General features: G+C 41.9%; 1 protein-coding gene across 2 annotated transcripts in view; it reads left to right on the forward strand.

The window, feature by feature from the left end:
• Positions 1-18,419, forward strand: part of DUSP12 (dual specificity phosphatase 12) — a 60,345-nt gene that overhangs the window by 2,949 nt on the left and 38,977 nt on the right. For both annotated transcript variants that reach the window (XM_073592842.1, XM_073592843.1), the window contains exon 2: positions 8,165-8,444. In XM_073592842.1, the coding sequence (XP_073448943.1) occupies positions 8,194-8,444 (251 nt within the window). In that variant the 5' untranslated portion in view covers positions 8,165-8,193. The remainder of the gene's footprint in view (positions 1-8,164; positions 8,445-18,419) is intronic.

The raw sequence follows: 18,419 nt of genomic DNA on the forward strand, positions 1-18,419 counted from the left end.
TTAAATGTAGTGGCTGCATTAGTTTTCCTTTTAAGGATGGTTTCCTTAATTTTCACCTGGTGATCAGGCCAGCGACCATTTTTCTGTATCAGAGTCTCCATTCTGGATGGAGGAGCAATGGACACACCTTTGAACAGCAGCATTGTCAACCTGGGGAGAGAGCAGTGTTAGATGCACTAGCAGGTTTAGATTTAAAGCCAGACTCCAACACATTTTAGGCAGTCACAGCAACAGTTTTTTTTTTTTCGTTTTGGGATAAAGGTTTTACATAAACAAAAGTTGATCATTGTAAGCACCCCATCAGTGTTAAATTGCTTGTCTCAACCCTCTAACTGCTACTTTTGCAGGACTGCTTAAAAAATACCAGGCTTGCTGGCCGGATCACCAGGTGAAATGAAAGCAGTAATAAACCCAAAAGCAAACATTTTATCAAATTACAGCTTTCCAAATCTTAGGTGTGATGGCTGTGTTAGTTTTCTTTTTTTAGGCTTTCTTCTATTTTCATCTGGTGATACAGCCTGTAATTCTGTTTTTCAAAAGAACAAGCTCACTTTTAGATGTATCAGTTGACAGGGTTGAGACAAACAATTTAACTCTGGCAGGGGCTCTTGCAATGATCAGCTTTTTATTCATGTAAAATCTTTATCCTAAGAGGAAAAACTGCTTGCTGTAATTCATTATAAAGTGTGTGCTGCAGTTTGTTTTCAAATTGTTAGTGTATTTAAAGTCTGCTGTGCCCCCTGTGCTCATTTATCCAGAGTGGGCAGCATTCTAATACAGAATTTGTTACTGGACAGATCACCAGGTGAAACGACCCCAATGAGTTAACTCTTGCTGAGCCTCATGCCTGCCTCTGTCTCTCAGACAGGAAAGTGGCTTCCTTCTGCAGTTATGGTCCGTGACCTCCTTGCAGTTTATTGTGGTGGGACTGTCTGTGCTAACATTTTTACAGCTAAATTTCACCCAAAGGACAGAAGTGCAAATCCTTTGGCTGGTAAAATTTTTCCCAGGCATTTTTTTTAATCTATGCAGTGTACAAATAAAAAAAATGAAGCCAAGGCGCCTTCCACATGGGCACCTTTGTTTGATGTACTCTGCTTGCTCAGCGGGGGATCGCTTCACTGATCTCCACTGAGCAGGTGGAAGACAGGTCTGTGTCCGCTCACTGTGCAGTGCGGAGACGGACACAGTCCCGCTCTCCTCCATGGGGATATCGGGTGAAAATGGACCGCCTGTTCATTTTCATCAAATCCGCCAGACAGATGGAAAATAGGACCACATCCATCTGGATTTTGTGGACAGGATTGGATAGCGGCGGATGTCAGCAGACAAGGTTCAATCAGGAAAAACTGAAACTGAAAAACTGACAGGCGGACCTGATAGGACAGCCCGTGTGAAAGGAGCCTTAAACTTTGGGGTTGATTAAGGCTACTTTCACACTGAGGCACTTTACAGGCATTTTAGCGCTAAAAATAGCGCCTGTAAAGCGCCTCTCCTGTCACTGCAGTGTGAAAGCATGAGTGCTTTCACACTGGAGTAGCGCGCTTGTGGGAAGTTAAAAAAAAAAGTCCTGCAAGCAGCATCTTTGGGGCACTTTAGGAGCGGTGTATACTGCTGTTTGCTGTGCGGGGCTCCGCCCACCTGGCCATTTCATTCATTCAGAGTTTTGTGGCGCTGTTGAGCGCTTTGGTAGTTTATCGATTCTTCGGCTGGTTTCACACAAGCAGTCTGATCAGGCCTGCCAGTTTTTCAGGCAGACCTAAACGGACCAGCCATTGCTCTCTATGGAGCGGGCGGATGTCAGCGGACACCAGCCGGCATCCGATCTGATCCTGTCCGCCAAAAACAGACGGCTGGGGATCCATTCCCCATCCAATAGAGAACAGCAGGCTGTGCCAGTGTCTGCTCTGCATTAATGGAGCAAAGACAGACCTGTCATCCGCCGGCTCAGCAGGGAACAGGAGAGAGATCACCTGCTGAACAGGCACATATGCATTACTAGGACCACCCGTGTGAAACCTACCTTCCTGTCAGTGAGTATCTGCCTGCCTGTACTATGTATGTACAGACAGCTTACACTGACCTTTAAAAGTCAGAAAATACAAATGTGTCCCTGCTGCTGCTTCCAACTAGGTGTTGGAATCCCACACTAAGATGAATAAAAAACCCACATGCACAACCAGTGCACATGAGTAGAAGCTGCGCTGGGATGACAAAACCTAAAAAAACTTTTATAAACAACTAGTCAACATAATAAATGTGTGTAGCAAACACATGTGAAAAAGGCATACTGTACTTATATTATTAATAAACATGCTTGTACATATAACCCACTTATGTTTAGTGCAAACTATAGTGTTTTTAATTAAAAAGTCCCATATTTAGGGTCAATGCAATCCCAAGTGATCTCTCCCCTCATAAAGAAAGTGCCATATCCTGTGTTTCCAAATTTTCCACTGGGAAATTCACACTCTACACTCACCAGATACTTGGACCCTGAGAGCTATGGGTCAATATAATACAAAATACCACACCACCTGGCTCCACAACACCTGGTGGAATACCCATAGGCCCTCTGCATTTACATGTTCAGAACCACAAAGCAAAAAGGAGAGCATTCATTGTGTACCACATCTAATTTTTATTCAATGCAATAAATAGGACAGCAAGAAAACTCACATCTAAAAGTACCACACAACCGACACTGGATAATACAAAATACTTATATTGGTCCGCACCTGGATCCAGCCTGCGATCCTAGGGAGAGGAAATAAAAACCACATACTGTATGAGGTTTTAACCAGACTGGAAGTCACATCACTAGTGCGGACTAATATATTCTCTCTATACAGTACTTCTGGCCTGCTGTGGATATTAGAACTATGGCTGTCTTGCATAGAATCTGTACTATTATTTGTCTACCCATTCACAGAATGCAAACAACACTGTGACTTCTCTCATAGCTGCAGTGAAACAGTCACAAGAGCTACACCTGATACTCCAGGTACTAATTAGTACCTGGAGAGAAAAGGTAAGGTAATACAAATAATTCCTCACCCAGATAACAAATACTATCACCTCAAATAATCCAGATAGTGGTGAGGTGTGTTCCTCTGAATCAAAAAGACAGCATAAAAAAGGGGGAAGACAGAGTCCAAAGAGATTCTTCAAGGAGAAACAGCCGGTAATATCAAAAATATATCATTTTCTTTATTGAAAAATTCCACATACATATGGTGACAAAAAGAAATGTAACCTCCACAGCATTCAATTAAAATTTTGTCAATACACAGGTAGCTACCACAGACCTCCACACTCACACTATTAGCAACTGAAATTGAATGGGCTGACTCAAATTGGGAATTAGTCACAGTACTTATTGTGACTAATATACTTACAAAGTATATTGTTTCCAATAGAAGGTAATAACAACTCCACAAATTATATAGTGTAAAATGTGGGAGTGTGATCCAAGTGTTGACATTCCCCAGTATTGTAAGATGGTAACCACAGGAAAAAAATCTGAATAGGAAGGTGATGGAGGATCCTCATGATCAAGGTGGAGCGGTGAAATTATTGTGTATAAAGCAGCTTTCACTCCCACATATGGACCGTCTTGGTCCGTAATAAATATACTGCAAAAACAGAGTGGCAGATATATGTATGTGGAGAAGGGGAGATGTGGGTGCAGTAGTATCAGTTCCCAGCCGGGTAGGAAGGTGCAAGTGTAGCTCACCACTCTCCTGACTCCCAGACCGCCATGCTGAAGTAAAGGCGGTGTCTTCACAGGAAAAGAGGAGGGGGGGATCGAGCCTGCTCACCGCTGGCGTCTCATGTCACAACCTCCGTTCACATCAAGGGATCACTTTCACACACCGCAGTACATTGGGGTATGTCTCTGGCAGACTGACTGTATTCTCACTTCACAAAGCTTGATGGCGTCATTCTGACGCGTTTTACTTGAGACACAAATTTCTTCAGAGCATGGATGGACATGTAATGAAAGTCCTTTTTATATTCTAAATAATGCAAACCTATTAGTATCATCAGACATTACTCATCACATGTCAACTTCCTGTTAACAAACTAACAACACAATCACAGCAATGGGGAAACCCAGTCAAAAAGTGCAGCAATCCTGTGCATATCCTCAAAAATCCATACTGGCATAAATCAAACTACACATAGACCCCACTGAAGAGATCCATTCTAAAATTATATATATATTTTTGTAAATATTCTATTATATCTTTTCATGTGACAACACTGAAGGAATGACACTTTGCTACAATGTAAAGTAGTGAGTGTGCAGATTGTATAACAGTGTAAATTTGCTGTCCCCTCAAAATAACTCAACACACAGCTATTAATATCTAAACCGCTGGCAACAAAAGTGAGTACACCTCTAAGTGAAAATGTCCAAATTGGGTCCAATTAGCCATTTTCCCTCCCGATGTGATTCGTTAGTGTTACAAGGTCTCAGGTGTATTAAATTTGGTGTTACCACTCTCTCTCGCTCATGCTGGTCATTGGAAGTTCAACATGGCACCTCATGGCAAAGAACTCTCTGAGGATCTGAAAAAAGAATTGTTGCTCTTCATAAAGATGGCCTAGGCTATAAGAAGATTGCCAGGACCCTAAAACTGAGCTGCAGCACGGTGACCAAGACCATAAAGTGGTTTAACATGATAGGTTCCACTCAGACCAGGCCTCGCCATGGTTGACTAAAGGAGTTGAGTGCACATGCTCAGCGTCATATGCAGAGGTTGTTTTTGGGAAATAGATGTATGAGTGCTGCCAGCATTGCTGCAGAGGTTGAAGGGGTGGGGGGGGTTAGCCTGTCAGTGTTTAGACCATACGCTGCACACTGCAACAAATTGGTCTGCATGGCGGTTGTCTAAAGATGATGCACAAGAAAGCCCACTAACAGTTTGCTGAAAACAAGCAGATTAAGGAAATGGATTACTGGAACCATGTCCTGTGGTCTGATGAGACCAAGATAAACTTTCTTGGTTCAGATGGTGTCAAGTGTGTGTGGCAGCAACCAGGCGAAGAGTACAAAGACAAGTGCGTCTTTCCTACAGTCAAGCATGGTGGTGGGAGTGTCATGGTCTGGGGCTGCATGAGTGCTGCCGGCACTAGGGAGTTACAGTTCATTGAGGGAACCATGAATGCCAACATGTACTGTGACATACTAAAGCAGAGCCTGGGCCACAGGGCAGTATTCCAACATAACAACCCCAAACACACCTCCAAGACGACCACTGCCTTGCTAAACAAGCTGAGGGTAAAGATGATGGACTGGCCAAGCATGTCTCCAGACCTAAACCCTATTGAGCATCTGTGGGGCATCCTGAAATGGAAGGTGGAGGAGCGCAAGGTCTCTAACATCCCCCAGCTCTGTGATGTCGTCATGGAGGAGTGGAAGAGGGCTCCTGTGAAGTGGCAACCTGTAAAGCTCTGGTGAACTCCATGCCCAAGAGGGTTAAGGCAGTGCTGGAAAATAGTGGTGGCCACACAAAATATTGACAATTTGGGCAGTTAATGAAGTTATGTATCCTAAAATTCTTATCATCAGAACTTATGAACACATCCACATATTTGCACAGATCGTACATCTTCCACAAGGGTACATACCCTTTAAGGGTGGGAGGTTAGTCAGCCAGTTGGTATTAAGGGACCTCTGATATTCAGAGTGGGTAAGACTGTCCCCAAGATTTTGAGATCTTTGTGCTGTCATTAGGGGGCGATTATCGACAATCTCTCCCAAAATCAGCGACCTCGACAGAATGTGCCAATAATGACTCAATGCTTTTTACCTTGTTATTACCCTTTATTCGAAACAATATACTTAACTTCTATTGAGCGGATAGCTCTGCAAGTACTGTGACTAATTCCCAATTTGAGTCAGCCCATTCAATTTCAGTTGCTAATAGTGTGAGTGTGGAGGTCTGTGGTAGCTACCTGTGTATTGACGACATTGACAAAATTTTTATTGAATGCTGTGGGGGTTACATTTCTTTTTGTCACCATATGTATGTGGAATTTTTCCAATAAAGAAAATGATATATTTTTGATATTACCGGCTGTTTCTCCTTGAAGAATCTCTTTGGACTCTGTCTTCCCCCTTTTTTATAAAAGTATTGCAAGATACTCGATGTCCGCCGGCGAGCTGCGATTGCTGTGTACAGAGGCAGAACTGGGAATGTAAACAAGCCGATTCCCCGTTCTGCCAGATGACATGTCAGAGATCTTCTGTTCCCAGTGATTGGGAACAGTGATCTCTGTCATGTCCCTGGCAGCCCATCCCCCGTACAATTAGAACAGGCTGAGGGAACACACTAACCCCTTGATCGCCCCCTAGTGTTGACCCCTTCCCTGCCAGTGTCATTTTTACATTGATCAGTGCATTTTTATAGCACTGATCAATGTAATAATGTCACTGGTCCCCAAAAAGTGTCAGATTTGTTCGCCCGTAATGTCGCAGTCCCGTTAAAAATCGCAGATCGCCGCCATTACCAGTTAAAACAATAAAAAATAAATAAAAGTCCCTAAATCTATTCCGTAGTTTGTAGATGCGATAACCAATCAATATACGCCTATTTTTTTTTTTTACCAAACATATGTAGAAGAAATATATATATATATCGGCCTAAACTGATGAATACATTTTTTTTTTTTTATATATATATATATTTTTTGGGGGTGTGTACTGTAGCAGAAAGTAAATTTTTTTTTTTTTTTTTTTTCTTTTTAATTTTAGGTCTTTTTTGTTTATAGCGCAAAAAATAAAAACCACAGAGGTGATCAAATACCACCAAAAGAAAGCTCTGTTTGTGGGTAAAAAAGGACATGATTTTGTTTAGTTACAGCATCGCACTACAGTGCAATCGTCAGTTAAAATGACTCAGTGCTGTATCTCAAAAAAATGGGGGGCAAATCCTTCCGGGGCTGAAGTGGTTAAAGTAATGCCAGTGACACCTAAAGAGGCATATAGTTGTGCTCATAAGTTTACATACCCTGGCAGAATTTATGATTTCTTGGCCATTTTTCAGAGAATATGAATGATAACACAAAAACAGGTTCTAGAGTGGCAATCTCAGTCTCCTGACCTTAATATCATTGAGCCACACTGGGGAGATCTCAAACGTGAAGTTCATCCAAGACAGCCCAAGAATTTACAGGAACTGGAGGCTTTTTGTCAAGAGGAAAGGGCAGCTTTACCATCTGACAAGATAAAGAGCCTCATCCACAAATATCACAAAAGACTTCAAGCTGTCATTGATGTTAAAGGGGGCAATACACGGTATTAAGAACTGGGGTATGTAAACTTTTGATCAGGGTCATTTGGGTAGTTTCTGTTGTGATGATTTAAAAAGAGTAAACACAGTTGATTGATAATAAATGGCTTCATCCAAACACTAACCATGAGTGAAAGAAAAGTTTTTGTGTTCTCATATTCTCTGAAAAATGAAGAAATCATAAATTCTGTATATATCATAAGACCTAACGTATTTTTTACACTACAGATGGTTTTAAAAATTGCCTGGAATTCTTCCTTATGGGAACAGTTTTACTCACCAAAGGATCTGTACTACTTTTCTTCTAGTTCTGAGATTTATAGAGACCTATCACACACAGCCAGGTGGATGATAACAGCAGAACTGAAGTCTGTGATTCTTACCTTCTCTTCAGTAGTCCCCTGTCCTTCTCCAGCATCTTCTAACCAGCTTCATTTGGGTGCCAGGCCGCACCCATCTTCATTGGTGGCTGTGGGATGACCACAATCCAATTTGGAAATCCCCAGCTTGTTGAATAGACAGCAGAAGAACACTGATGAAGTTATAACTTTGCTCTCTCCTTGTATCCGCATGTACCTTGTCAAAACATTTACATACAGCACACCTAATTGGCTTCAACTGCTGTCCCCCTCCCTCAGTCTGAGTGCTGCTGTATAGGGGATTGCGAGAGGCTGATTCCAAGTCAAATGTAGATACTTTTCAGCTTTTGGGAACAAATCTTTAAAATTAGGTACAGTTTTTTAAATAAAGTGCAGTAGAAAGTTGCACATGAAAATTATTGTGGATGGATTATCAAGAAATGTAGAAGTAAAGGGAAAGAAAATCTGAGAATGTTCTAATATTTGCTTTATTTTTTTTTTCAGGGCCATCTGTATTGACTTTTACGTGAAACATGATTCTTGTCCTGCCAAGACTATATCTTGGCAACATCAGTGATGTTGAAGATGTACAACATTTACAAAAATCTGGCATCACCCACATACTGACTGTAGACAGTGTACAACCTGATCTGACTTCATTTCAGACAAAGTTTGTTAATTTGTTGGATGATTCCATTGCAGACATTTTGAGTTGCTTGCCTGAGTGTCTAAACTTTTTAAAGGAAGCATTGGCAACCACTGAATCATCTGTTCTTGTTCACTGGTAAGTTCTATTATACATTTGGAAGTGCAACGGTTTTAACAGGTTCTCTACTTCTTACCATCCAAGACAGTAGTTCCCAACCTCAGTCCGCAACGTGTCATGTTTTTAGGATTTCCTTCACCTTTCACAGGTACATTAAATACAGGTCAATGGTTTAGTATTTATGGGAATTATTTTGTCTAAGGAAAATTCCCAAAACATGGCCTGTTGGGGGTACTTGAGGACCAAGGTTGGAAACCGCTGATCTTAAAGGCACATGCTTTTCCATTCCAGCAGCTTCTGTTTCATTACTTTTGTTGTTAGCCATGACACAGGACTGTGTGGGTGAAGGTTCTAAATGGCTGCACGCAATGATTAGCTGCCTTTGCCTGAGGAGCCAATCAAAGCCTATTCTTTTTCCTGAATGGTGAGTCAAAGCTTCTGCATGATTTAGATCCATTTGGCGGTGGTTGGGGAACTGGCACAGTGTTTTCTAATTGCAGCCCTACGGGGGATCAGCAGACCTAAAATCTATATGTAATTAACTACTGTTGTTTTTAGGATTGCAACAATACAGTTTTTATACCGGCGAGTACGAGTACCGATACTTTCGGTCAAGTACTCGCCAATACCAATTACCGATACTTTTACAATGTGATTTGAGCCCACACAAAATGAATGGGCTCAAATCGCACTGCAAAGAATCGCAAGCCATTTGAACAGGAATACGAAGCAATTCCTGTTCGAATCGCATGCGGTTTCCCTGCGCCACTCCTGTGTGAACCTAGGCTGAAGTCACAATGACAAGCCTGGGTTCACACAGAAGCAGTGGGGGACCGCTTGTAATTCGGACAGGAATCGCACTGCATTCCTGTTCAAATCACATGCGATTCTTTGCGATTTAAGCCCATTTATTTTGTATGGGCTCAAATCGCACCGCAAAGGTATTGATTTCAGGTATCAGAGCATTTTCACGAGTACGAGTACTCACGCAAATGCTTAGTATCGGCACCGGTATTGGTGCAACCCTAATTGTTTTTAACATCCTGAGGACATCCTTATTGTTGAGGGACAATATCTGATTCTGTCCTAAATTAAACATTATATTTGAGCACTAACTACCTCCAGCATCTATGCTTTCTCACACATTCTGCAATTACATGTTTTTCTTAATCACACATTCTAAATACATGTGCATTTCCTCATCGTATTCCAGTTTCACAATTGTTAAATGGTCCTCTGTGGTCAAATGCATTCTGAATTGGGTTGGATGATCCATCTACCTCTTCTCTGGCTCACAGAAAACCCCCACACATGGGGGTTTCATGCACAGATGTCTATGCAAGTTGTACCTGAACTTGCAAAAGGTTGTGCAAGAACTACTTTCAAAATCGGTGCGACTCCAGACTTCCATTGTGGACAATAGGGTGCGACTTATCATGCGATTTGAAACTATCAAATTGCATGACAAGTCGCACCAGTGTGACCGGGGTCTAAGTATGGACAAAGCTGCAGTCTTAAAGTGATTGTAAACCCTCACCTTGTAAAACAACCCATTCAGTTTAAAATAGAAACGAAAACATTTACATTTAGATAGGACAAAAAAAAAGATGTTTTAATTTTTTTAAAATTTTTCGCATTCTCTTTGTTCTGCATTAGAACTGCAGGAGGAGAAACAGCAGCACACTGATCTTTCCAGTGAAAGGCTGTGCAGGGGTGGGGGTGGGTCAGGTCAAATCTGATAATTGGATAGAGCAAGCTGAGCTCCTAATCATTTTGGTTAGTGCGTTTTTCAAGTTAAAGTGTATGTAACGTATGGCTAAACAAAAATCAGTGCATCGCTCCAACACATTTACACTTGTCTTGTCACTTCAAGTACAGAGAAATGCCCATTGATCCTGACTAAACTCCAGGGAGCTTGTAGCATTCTGTGCTGTCTCTACTGCATCGAAACCCTATGCAGTGAATCCGCCCTGCTCAGTTCTGTTTATTTCTGTGAACTATTTTATGCAGATGAATAGGGGGTGTTTTGTAGTCCTATCAGACCTGCTGTACTAGAGTCCGTCCTATTTTCCACAGTACAGTGAGTAAGAGTTGTCACCCTAGGACAGGAAGTGTGTTACTGGCAGAATCACCAGGTGAAAATAAAATGGTAAAAAATGAATGCAGTCACCACATCTAGAGACTGAGTATTTTCTTGTTCTTGGGTATAGATACTGTAAGCTTTCCACAAACTGCCTATGATGAACGTGAATTTGCTATGTAGAGGTTCAAACTACATTCTAAACAAACAGGTTGTTGAACCTGAAAGGCAAGAAGAAAATGTTTTGCTTTTTTTGACACAACACTTAAATTTATGAGGCCTGCGTTAACCAAATTGAGAATATAGCTTGTTGATGATGAAAAAAATAGCAGCGCTCATCACCAGTACAGAAATACCTGGCAGAGCCCTGTGGTCATCCAGTTGAACTCCTGCTAAGCTCACACATCTTCAGTGAGCCTAAGGGAAAAGAGAATGTTACTGTCTGTCTGCATTGTAATTATGTGTATGAGACTTCAATGCCTGTGAGAACAGCACCCCTGACAAAATGGCTGGTATTGGGACCATTTCACACCATAGAAACAGAGGAATTTTTAAAACACTTTTGATGCGTTCCGGTGCATTTTTTTTCCCCCTCCCCTTTTTTTTTTTTTTTTTTCTTCACCTTAACCACTTCGGCCCGGAAGGATTTGCCCCCTTAATGACCAGGCCATTTTTTGCGATACAGCACTACGTCGCTTTAACTGACAATTGCGCAGTCGGGCGATGTTGTGCCCAAACAATATTGATGTCCTTTTTTCCTCCACAAATAGAGCTTTCTTTTGGTGGTATTTGAACACCTCTGCATCTTTTAATTTTTTTGCGCTATAAACTAAAAAAGACCAACAATTTAAAAAATAAAAATTGTATTTTTACTTTCTGCTATAATACATATCCCAAAAAAATATAAAAAAAATGTGTTTATCGGTTTAGGCTGATATATAGTCTTCTACATATTTTTGGTAAAAAAAAATTCGCAATAGGTGTATATTGGTTTGTACAAATTACAGGATAGATCTAGGGACTTTATTGTTTTTACTGGTAATGGCCTGACTGCAACATTGCGGCGGACAAATCTGACCCCAAATTACACTTTTTGGGGACCAGTGACATTTCATTGATCAGTGCTATAAAAATGCACTGATCAATGTAAAAATGACACTGGCAGGAAAGGGGTTAACACTAGGGAGCGATCAAGGGGTTAAGTGTGTTCCCTAGGTGTGTTCTAACTGTAGGGGAGGTGGGCTTACTGGAACATGACAGAGATCACTGTTCCCGATCACTGGGAACAGTAGATCTCTGTCATGTCATCTAGCAGAATAGGGAATTGTCTTGTTTACATAGGCGGTTCCTCGTTCTGCCTCTGTACACCACGATCGCCGGTCGCCGGCAGATATTGAGTCAGCGGGACCCGCAGGCACATTCCCATGGCGGCGCACACATGCCTGCTATTTTCCTTGCGCGGACCGACATACAGGTACGTTGTTTCGCACAGGAGAGCTGACCTGCCACAATATATCTGCATGAGTTAGTCAGCTAGTGGTATTTATATGTGCATTCCGGTGTGTTTCAGAGTGTTTTTGATTAGTTTTACTGCGTTCCAGTAGAGTTCATTGCAAAAAAAAGCAGCCTGTTATACCTTTTTTTTTTTTTTTTTTTTTTTTTTTCCTGGAATTGGAACATTGAACATTGGTATCACCCCGGTACCCTTTTTTTGAGAGCGGGCGGTTGGCTCTTTAGTGATAACCGATGCGGCTGAAAGCCGCTCGGCTGTTATCCTAAAGGAGCGGGAGGGGACGTTGCCCCCTCCAGCCACCTTCCGCCACTCTTCCCATGCCTCCCGTCCCACCGGGAGACCCGAGCCACCAGCTGACACTTCTGCCGGCTAGGCTGAGACCCGATCAAAGCCGGATTCGGATCTGATCGGGTCTCCGATGTAAAATCCCAGAAGCGACGTCACAACATCACTTCCGGTTTACTCGGCTGCCAATATCGCAGGTTTTATAAAAATTACAGTATTCGGAATCGCTAGATTTTGGCGATCTGAATACTTTTAAGTGCAGCGGAGGGATTTTGGAGCCCTGTCGCTACCTGTCGCCACCTATTGTCACAAGAGATGTTTGCATTCCTTGTTACAGCAATAAAAGTGAATAAAAGTTGCTCGCGCAGCAAACAAAACGCAAGCGTAAGTTCAAATCACACATGTCCAGTATTGCCGCAATTGTCAGAGTGAGATCAATAATTCTAGCAAAAGATCTCCTCTGTAACTCTAACCTGGTAACCGTTACATTTTTTAAAGCATTGCCTATGGAGATTTTTAGGTACCGTAGTTTATCACCATTCCACGAGTGTGCGCAGTTTCAAAGCATGACATGGGTATCTATTTACTTGGCGTAACATGATCTTTCACATTATACAAAAAAATTGGGCTAACGTTACTGTTTAGTTTTTTAATTCATGAAAGTGTCTTTTTTTTTTTTTTTTTGCCCAAAAATTGTGTTTGAAAGACTGCTGCACAAATACCGTGCAACATAAAATATTGCAACGATCGCCATTTTATTCTCTAGGGTCTTTGCTAAAAAAATATATAAAATGTTTGGAGGTTCTAGGTAATTTTCTATCAAAAAATATGAATTTTAACTTGTAAGCAACAAATGTCAGAAATAGGCTTAGGCATGAAAGGGTTAAAACAAACATCAATTAACCACTTAAAGACTGGCTCACGCCAATATACGTCGGCAGAATGGCACGGCTGGGCAAAGTAACGTACATGTACGTTACTTTGAATTTCTTGCCATGCGTGCGCGCGCCTGCCACTAGTGCCGTGCCCGCGGACTCTTATGTCCGGGTGCCTGCGATCGTGTCACGGAGCTGAAGAACGAGGAGATGCCAATGTAAACGCAGCATCTCCCCATTCTGCCTAGTGACAGGACACTGATCGTCTGCTCCCTCTCATTGGGAGCAGCAATCAGTGTCGTGTCACTGCTAGCCCATCCCCCAGACAGTAAGACCCCTTTCACACTGGGGCGCTTTGCAGGCTAAAAATAGCGCCTGCAAAGCGCTCTGAAAGAGCCGCTCCTGTGTCTCCAATGTGAAAGCCCGAGGGCTTTCACACTGGAGCGGTGCGCTGGCAGGACGCTAAAAAAAGTCCTGCAAGCAGCATCTTTGGAGCGCTGAAGGAGTGTTGTATATACCAATCCTAAACCGCTCCATCCCATTGAAATCAATGGGGTAGCGCGGCTATACCGCCGGAAAAGCACTGCTGCAGCAGCGCTTTGGGGGCGGCTTTAACCCTTTCTCGGCCAATAGCGGGGGGTAAAAGCACCCTGCTAGCGGCCGAATAGCGCAGCGAAATTGACAGTAAAAATAAAATACAGGCGCTTTACCGCCGACGCACCCACCGCCCCAGTGTGAAAGGGACCTTAAAATCACTCCCAAGGACACACTTAACCCCTTCCCTGCCCCCTAGTGGTTAACCCCTTCACTGCCAGTGACATTTTGACAGTTAGCCCTCATGCACACAGGCTGTTAAAAAAACGTTATGAAAACACCAGTATCTTTGCAGTGATTTTTTTTAAACTTTTTTCAGCGTTTTTGCAATAGCGTTTTTGAGCGTTTTTCCGCGTTAGCGTTTTTGAGCGTTTTTTTTTTTTTTTTCAAATTTTTTTTTTTTTTTTCAATGGATCAAAAACGCTAAAAAACGTTGGTGAATGACGTTTTTGAGCATTTTTGAGCGTTTTTCAGCATTAGAGCGTTTTTACAGCTGAAAAACGTCTCTCAGAACCCACTGGTCCTGGGTTTTTTTTACAGCTTAAAAACGCCTATGCCACTTGCAGCTCAAAAACGCCTAGGTGGGCATGAAGCCATAGACTAACATAGACAGGCCTTTTTAAGCTGCAAAAAAAGCTCAAAAAAGCAGCTGTAAAAACGTCCGTGTGCATGAGGACTAATCAATGTAATTTTATAGCATTGATCGCTGTATTAATGCCACTGGTCCCAAAAATGTCTAAAAATTGTCCGCTGTGTCTGCCATAATGTCACAGTCACGATAAAAATTGCTGATTGCTGCCATTACTAGTAAAAAAAAAAAAAAATTAATAAAAATGCCATAAAACTATCCCCTATTTTGTAGACGCTATAACTTTTGCGCAAACCAATCAATAAACGCTTATTGAGATTATTATTATTTTTTTATTTTTTTATTTATAGTGCATATAAAATGATTAAATGTGTGAACAAAGATAACTGAAAAGTACAAATATAGGAAGAAAGAAAATTAAGATTTGTAGTCCCACAGGCCCTTGTTTTCATCACAGGTTGTGGGACTACAAATCTTCATTTCTCTATCATACATCACGGGACACAGAGTTAGGCTATTATTCATTACCTACTGGGTTATACACCATCTCTAGGTGAATGGACACTGGTAGACCAAAGTCTTAGGCTCGATTCACACCTATGCATGTTGCTTTTGAGCGTTTTTGGAGGTTTTTTTTTCATGCTTGGCACGTTTTTGAGCAGCGTTTTTGCAGCGTTTTTGCGGCGTTTTTGCCGCGATTTGCGTTTTTTTTTTTTTTTTTTTTTTCATTTTTTTTTACAGTCTTAAAAAAAAATTACAAAAAAAAAACGGCAAAAACGCTGCAAAAACGCTGCAAAAACGGTGCACTTGCGTTTTTGATGCTTGTCCATTGAAATCCATTACATGCAAAACGCTGCTTTTTGCATGAAAAAAAGTCCCCGACCCTTTCCAAAAACGCAGAGATACAAAAAAGCATTGATGTGAACATGTTCCATAGGAACCCATGTTAAAAAATTCCCATGCATTTCTGCAAAATGCAAAATGCATCAAAAAACGCGCTAGTGTGAATGGAGCCTTAGACAGGAAGTCTGCACCTATATAACCCCTCCCATATAGGAAGTACTTCAGTTTTCTACCAGTGTCTGCAAGGTGAATGGCCACGTTTATTGAGCTCCCTAGAGCTCCAGGTCTTGAGTCCCAAAATGGTTCTTATAATGAATCAAGGGACTTTTATGCTTAATTAAATGGTACCTGAGCCTCACAGGCATCATTCAGATATCTTCTTTTTTAGCTGGCGATTCTGTGCACCGTAAGAACGATCATAGCGGCAGTTCTTACAGGCAGCAGGAGGGAACATTCCCTGCCGCCTTCCGGTGCTTCTCCGGGCTCGCCCGTGCCATCAGGGACCCGGAGAAAGAAGCAGCCGAGAGTGTAGAGCATAGAGATTTTCGGTGACCAGATGGTAACCAGTCATGTCTATGACCATCAGAGGCCCAGGCGCGACATTATGACGTCATGTCCGGGCTGCGGATGTCAACAAAGCCGAGATCTCGGCTGGCAAGCTTCAGATCTGTTTTTTTTTTTTTTTTTTTTTTTGATCTGATGCTTTCCAACCTGGAGGAGAGATCTCTCCATCTATTCACTCGACGTAACATCATCTTTCACACTATACAAAAAAATTAGGCTTTTAATTCATGAAACTTTTTTTTTTTTTTTTTCCAACAAAAACGCGTTTGAAAAATTGTTGCTCAAATACCGTGTGACATAAAAAGTTGCAACGACTGCTATTTTATTCCCTAGGGTGTCTGCTAAAAAACCATATATAATGTTTGGGGACTCTTGAGTAATTTTCTAGCAAAAAAGTGATGATTTTTAAATGTAGGAGAGAAGTGCCAGAATAGGATCAGTATGGAAGTGGTTAACCACTTCAGCCCCTGAAGATTTGGCTGCTCAATGACCAGGCCATTTTTTGCGAGACGGCACTGCGCCACTTTAACTGACAATTGTGCGGTCGTACGACGGTGTACCCAAACAAAACTGACTTCCTTTTTTCTCACAAATAGAGCTTTCGTTTGATGGTATTTGATCATCTCTGCGTTTTTTTTTTTTTTTTTTTTATTTTTTGCGCTATAAACATAAAAAAAGCAACAATTTTGAAAAAAACACTATTTTGTACTTTTTGCTATAATAAATATTCCCAATTTTTTTTTTTTAAAAAGCAAATTTTTTCCTCAGTTTAGGCCGATATGTATTCTACTACATAGTTTTGTTATTAAAAATCGCAATAAGCGTAAATTGATTGGTTTACGCAAAAGTTATAGCATCTACAAAATAGGGGAAAGATTTATGGCTTTTTTTTTATCTGGACTGCGACATTATAGCGGATAGATCAAACACTTTTGACACATTTTTGGGACCATTGACAATTATACAGCGATCAGTGCTATAAAAATGCACTGATTACTGTGTAAATGTCACTGGCAGGGAAGGGGTTAACACTAGGGGGCGATCAAGGGGTTAACTGTGTTCCCCCATCTGTGTTCTAACTGTAGGGGGGTGGGACTGACTAGAGGAGATGACAGATCGTTTTTCTTAGCTAGTAGGAATACACGATCTGTTTCTCCTCTCAGAACAGGGATTTGTGTGTTTACATACACACGTTCCTGTTCTGGCTCTCGTGATCGCGACTGCTGACCACGCGCATCGGCACCCCCCGCAAGTGCAGCGGGCGCACGCCTGCCTATCCCACTTAAAGGGCAGACGTACAGCTACGACGGTTTGTGGGAACGTGCCGACCTGCCTCCGTATAATGACGGCTGCTGGTCAGCAAGTGGTTAAATTAGTGCTACACTTAGAGGCGCCTCTCTTTTCTTTTATACTCTGTAGTTCCTGCTGGATTTTGCTTCTAATCCCCTTGTGGAGGTGGCCGTTTGTGGATGGACATTTTATGGTTACACAACCTGGTCACATTGCTATAATTAGGGTTGTCCCGATACCACTTTTTTAGGACCGAGTACAAGTACCGATACTTTTTTTCAAGTACTCGCCGATACCGATTACCGATACTTTTTTTTTAATGTCACGTGACAGTGTTTTTTTTTTTTCATTTTTTTTTTTTTTTTTTTAACAGTGCTTGCTTTTTTTTTGGGGGGGGGGGGGGAGGGGGTGAACGTTGTATGTGTGTGTTATTTTTTTTTTTTTTACAATTTTTATTTTTTACAATAATATTTCTTTTATTCTTTATTGTTTTTTTTTTTTTTTTTAATCAGCCCTTTTGGGGGGCTTTGGTGAGATATCAGGGGTCTTAACAGACCTCTGATATCTCCCCCTTGAGACAGAGAAAGAGACAGAGGATAGAGATTCCCCAGTCCCTTTCTCTGCAGCGTCAGCTGCACTGACAATGAATGGAGAGAAGACAGTCGTAATCACAGAAGATTACAATGTTTCAGTTATGTGAATGGACAGAGTCAGCTGACTCTCTCCATACACAAAGGAAGGAGGAGGGGGAGGACGGAGGAACTGAGGGGGAGAACGGAGGGGACAGATAAGAGCAGAAAGGAGGGGACAGATAAAAGCAGAACGGAGGGGGACAGCTGAGAGGGACAGAGGAAAGGAGGGGGCATGGAGGAGGATGCAGTGACAGCCAGCTGTGAGCGATCACCGCTGTCTGTCACTAAAGCTGGTGAAAGCCGCTGGGGGAGAATCTTGTAACTCCCCCACGCGCCGATCACAGCTGACAGTCAAGGTATCGGGGGAGGCATCGGGAGCATTTGCCCGAGTACAAGTACTTGGGCAAATGCTCGGTATCGGTGCCGATACCGATACTAGTATCAGTATCGGGACAACCCTAGCTATAATCTTTTTATATGGACTATAAACTGAAGGGCCAATGAATAAATGGTTGTGGAATGAATCGCTTGAGTTTCCATTATTCGCTTTGATATACAAGTGCTTTGGATTACAAGCCTGTTTCTGGAACGAATTATGCTTGCAATCCAAGGTTTTACTGTACAGGCGGTCCCCTAGTTACATCTGACTTACAAACGACTCCTACTTACAAACGGAGGGAAAAAACAGGGAGTGAGAGGAAATCTACCCCTAGGAAGGGAAATTCACT

Source organism: Aquarana catesbeiana, linkage group LG07 (genome assembly GCF_042186555.1).
Source record: "Aquarana catesbeiana isolate 2022-GZ linkage group LG07, ASM4218655v1, whole genome shotgun sequence".
NCBI classification, from domain to species: Eukaryota; Metazoa; Chordata; class Amphibia; order Anura; family Ranidae; genus Aquarana; species Aquarana catesbeiana.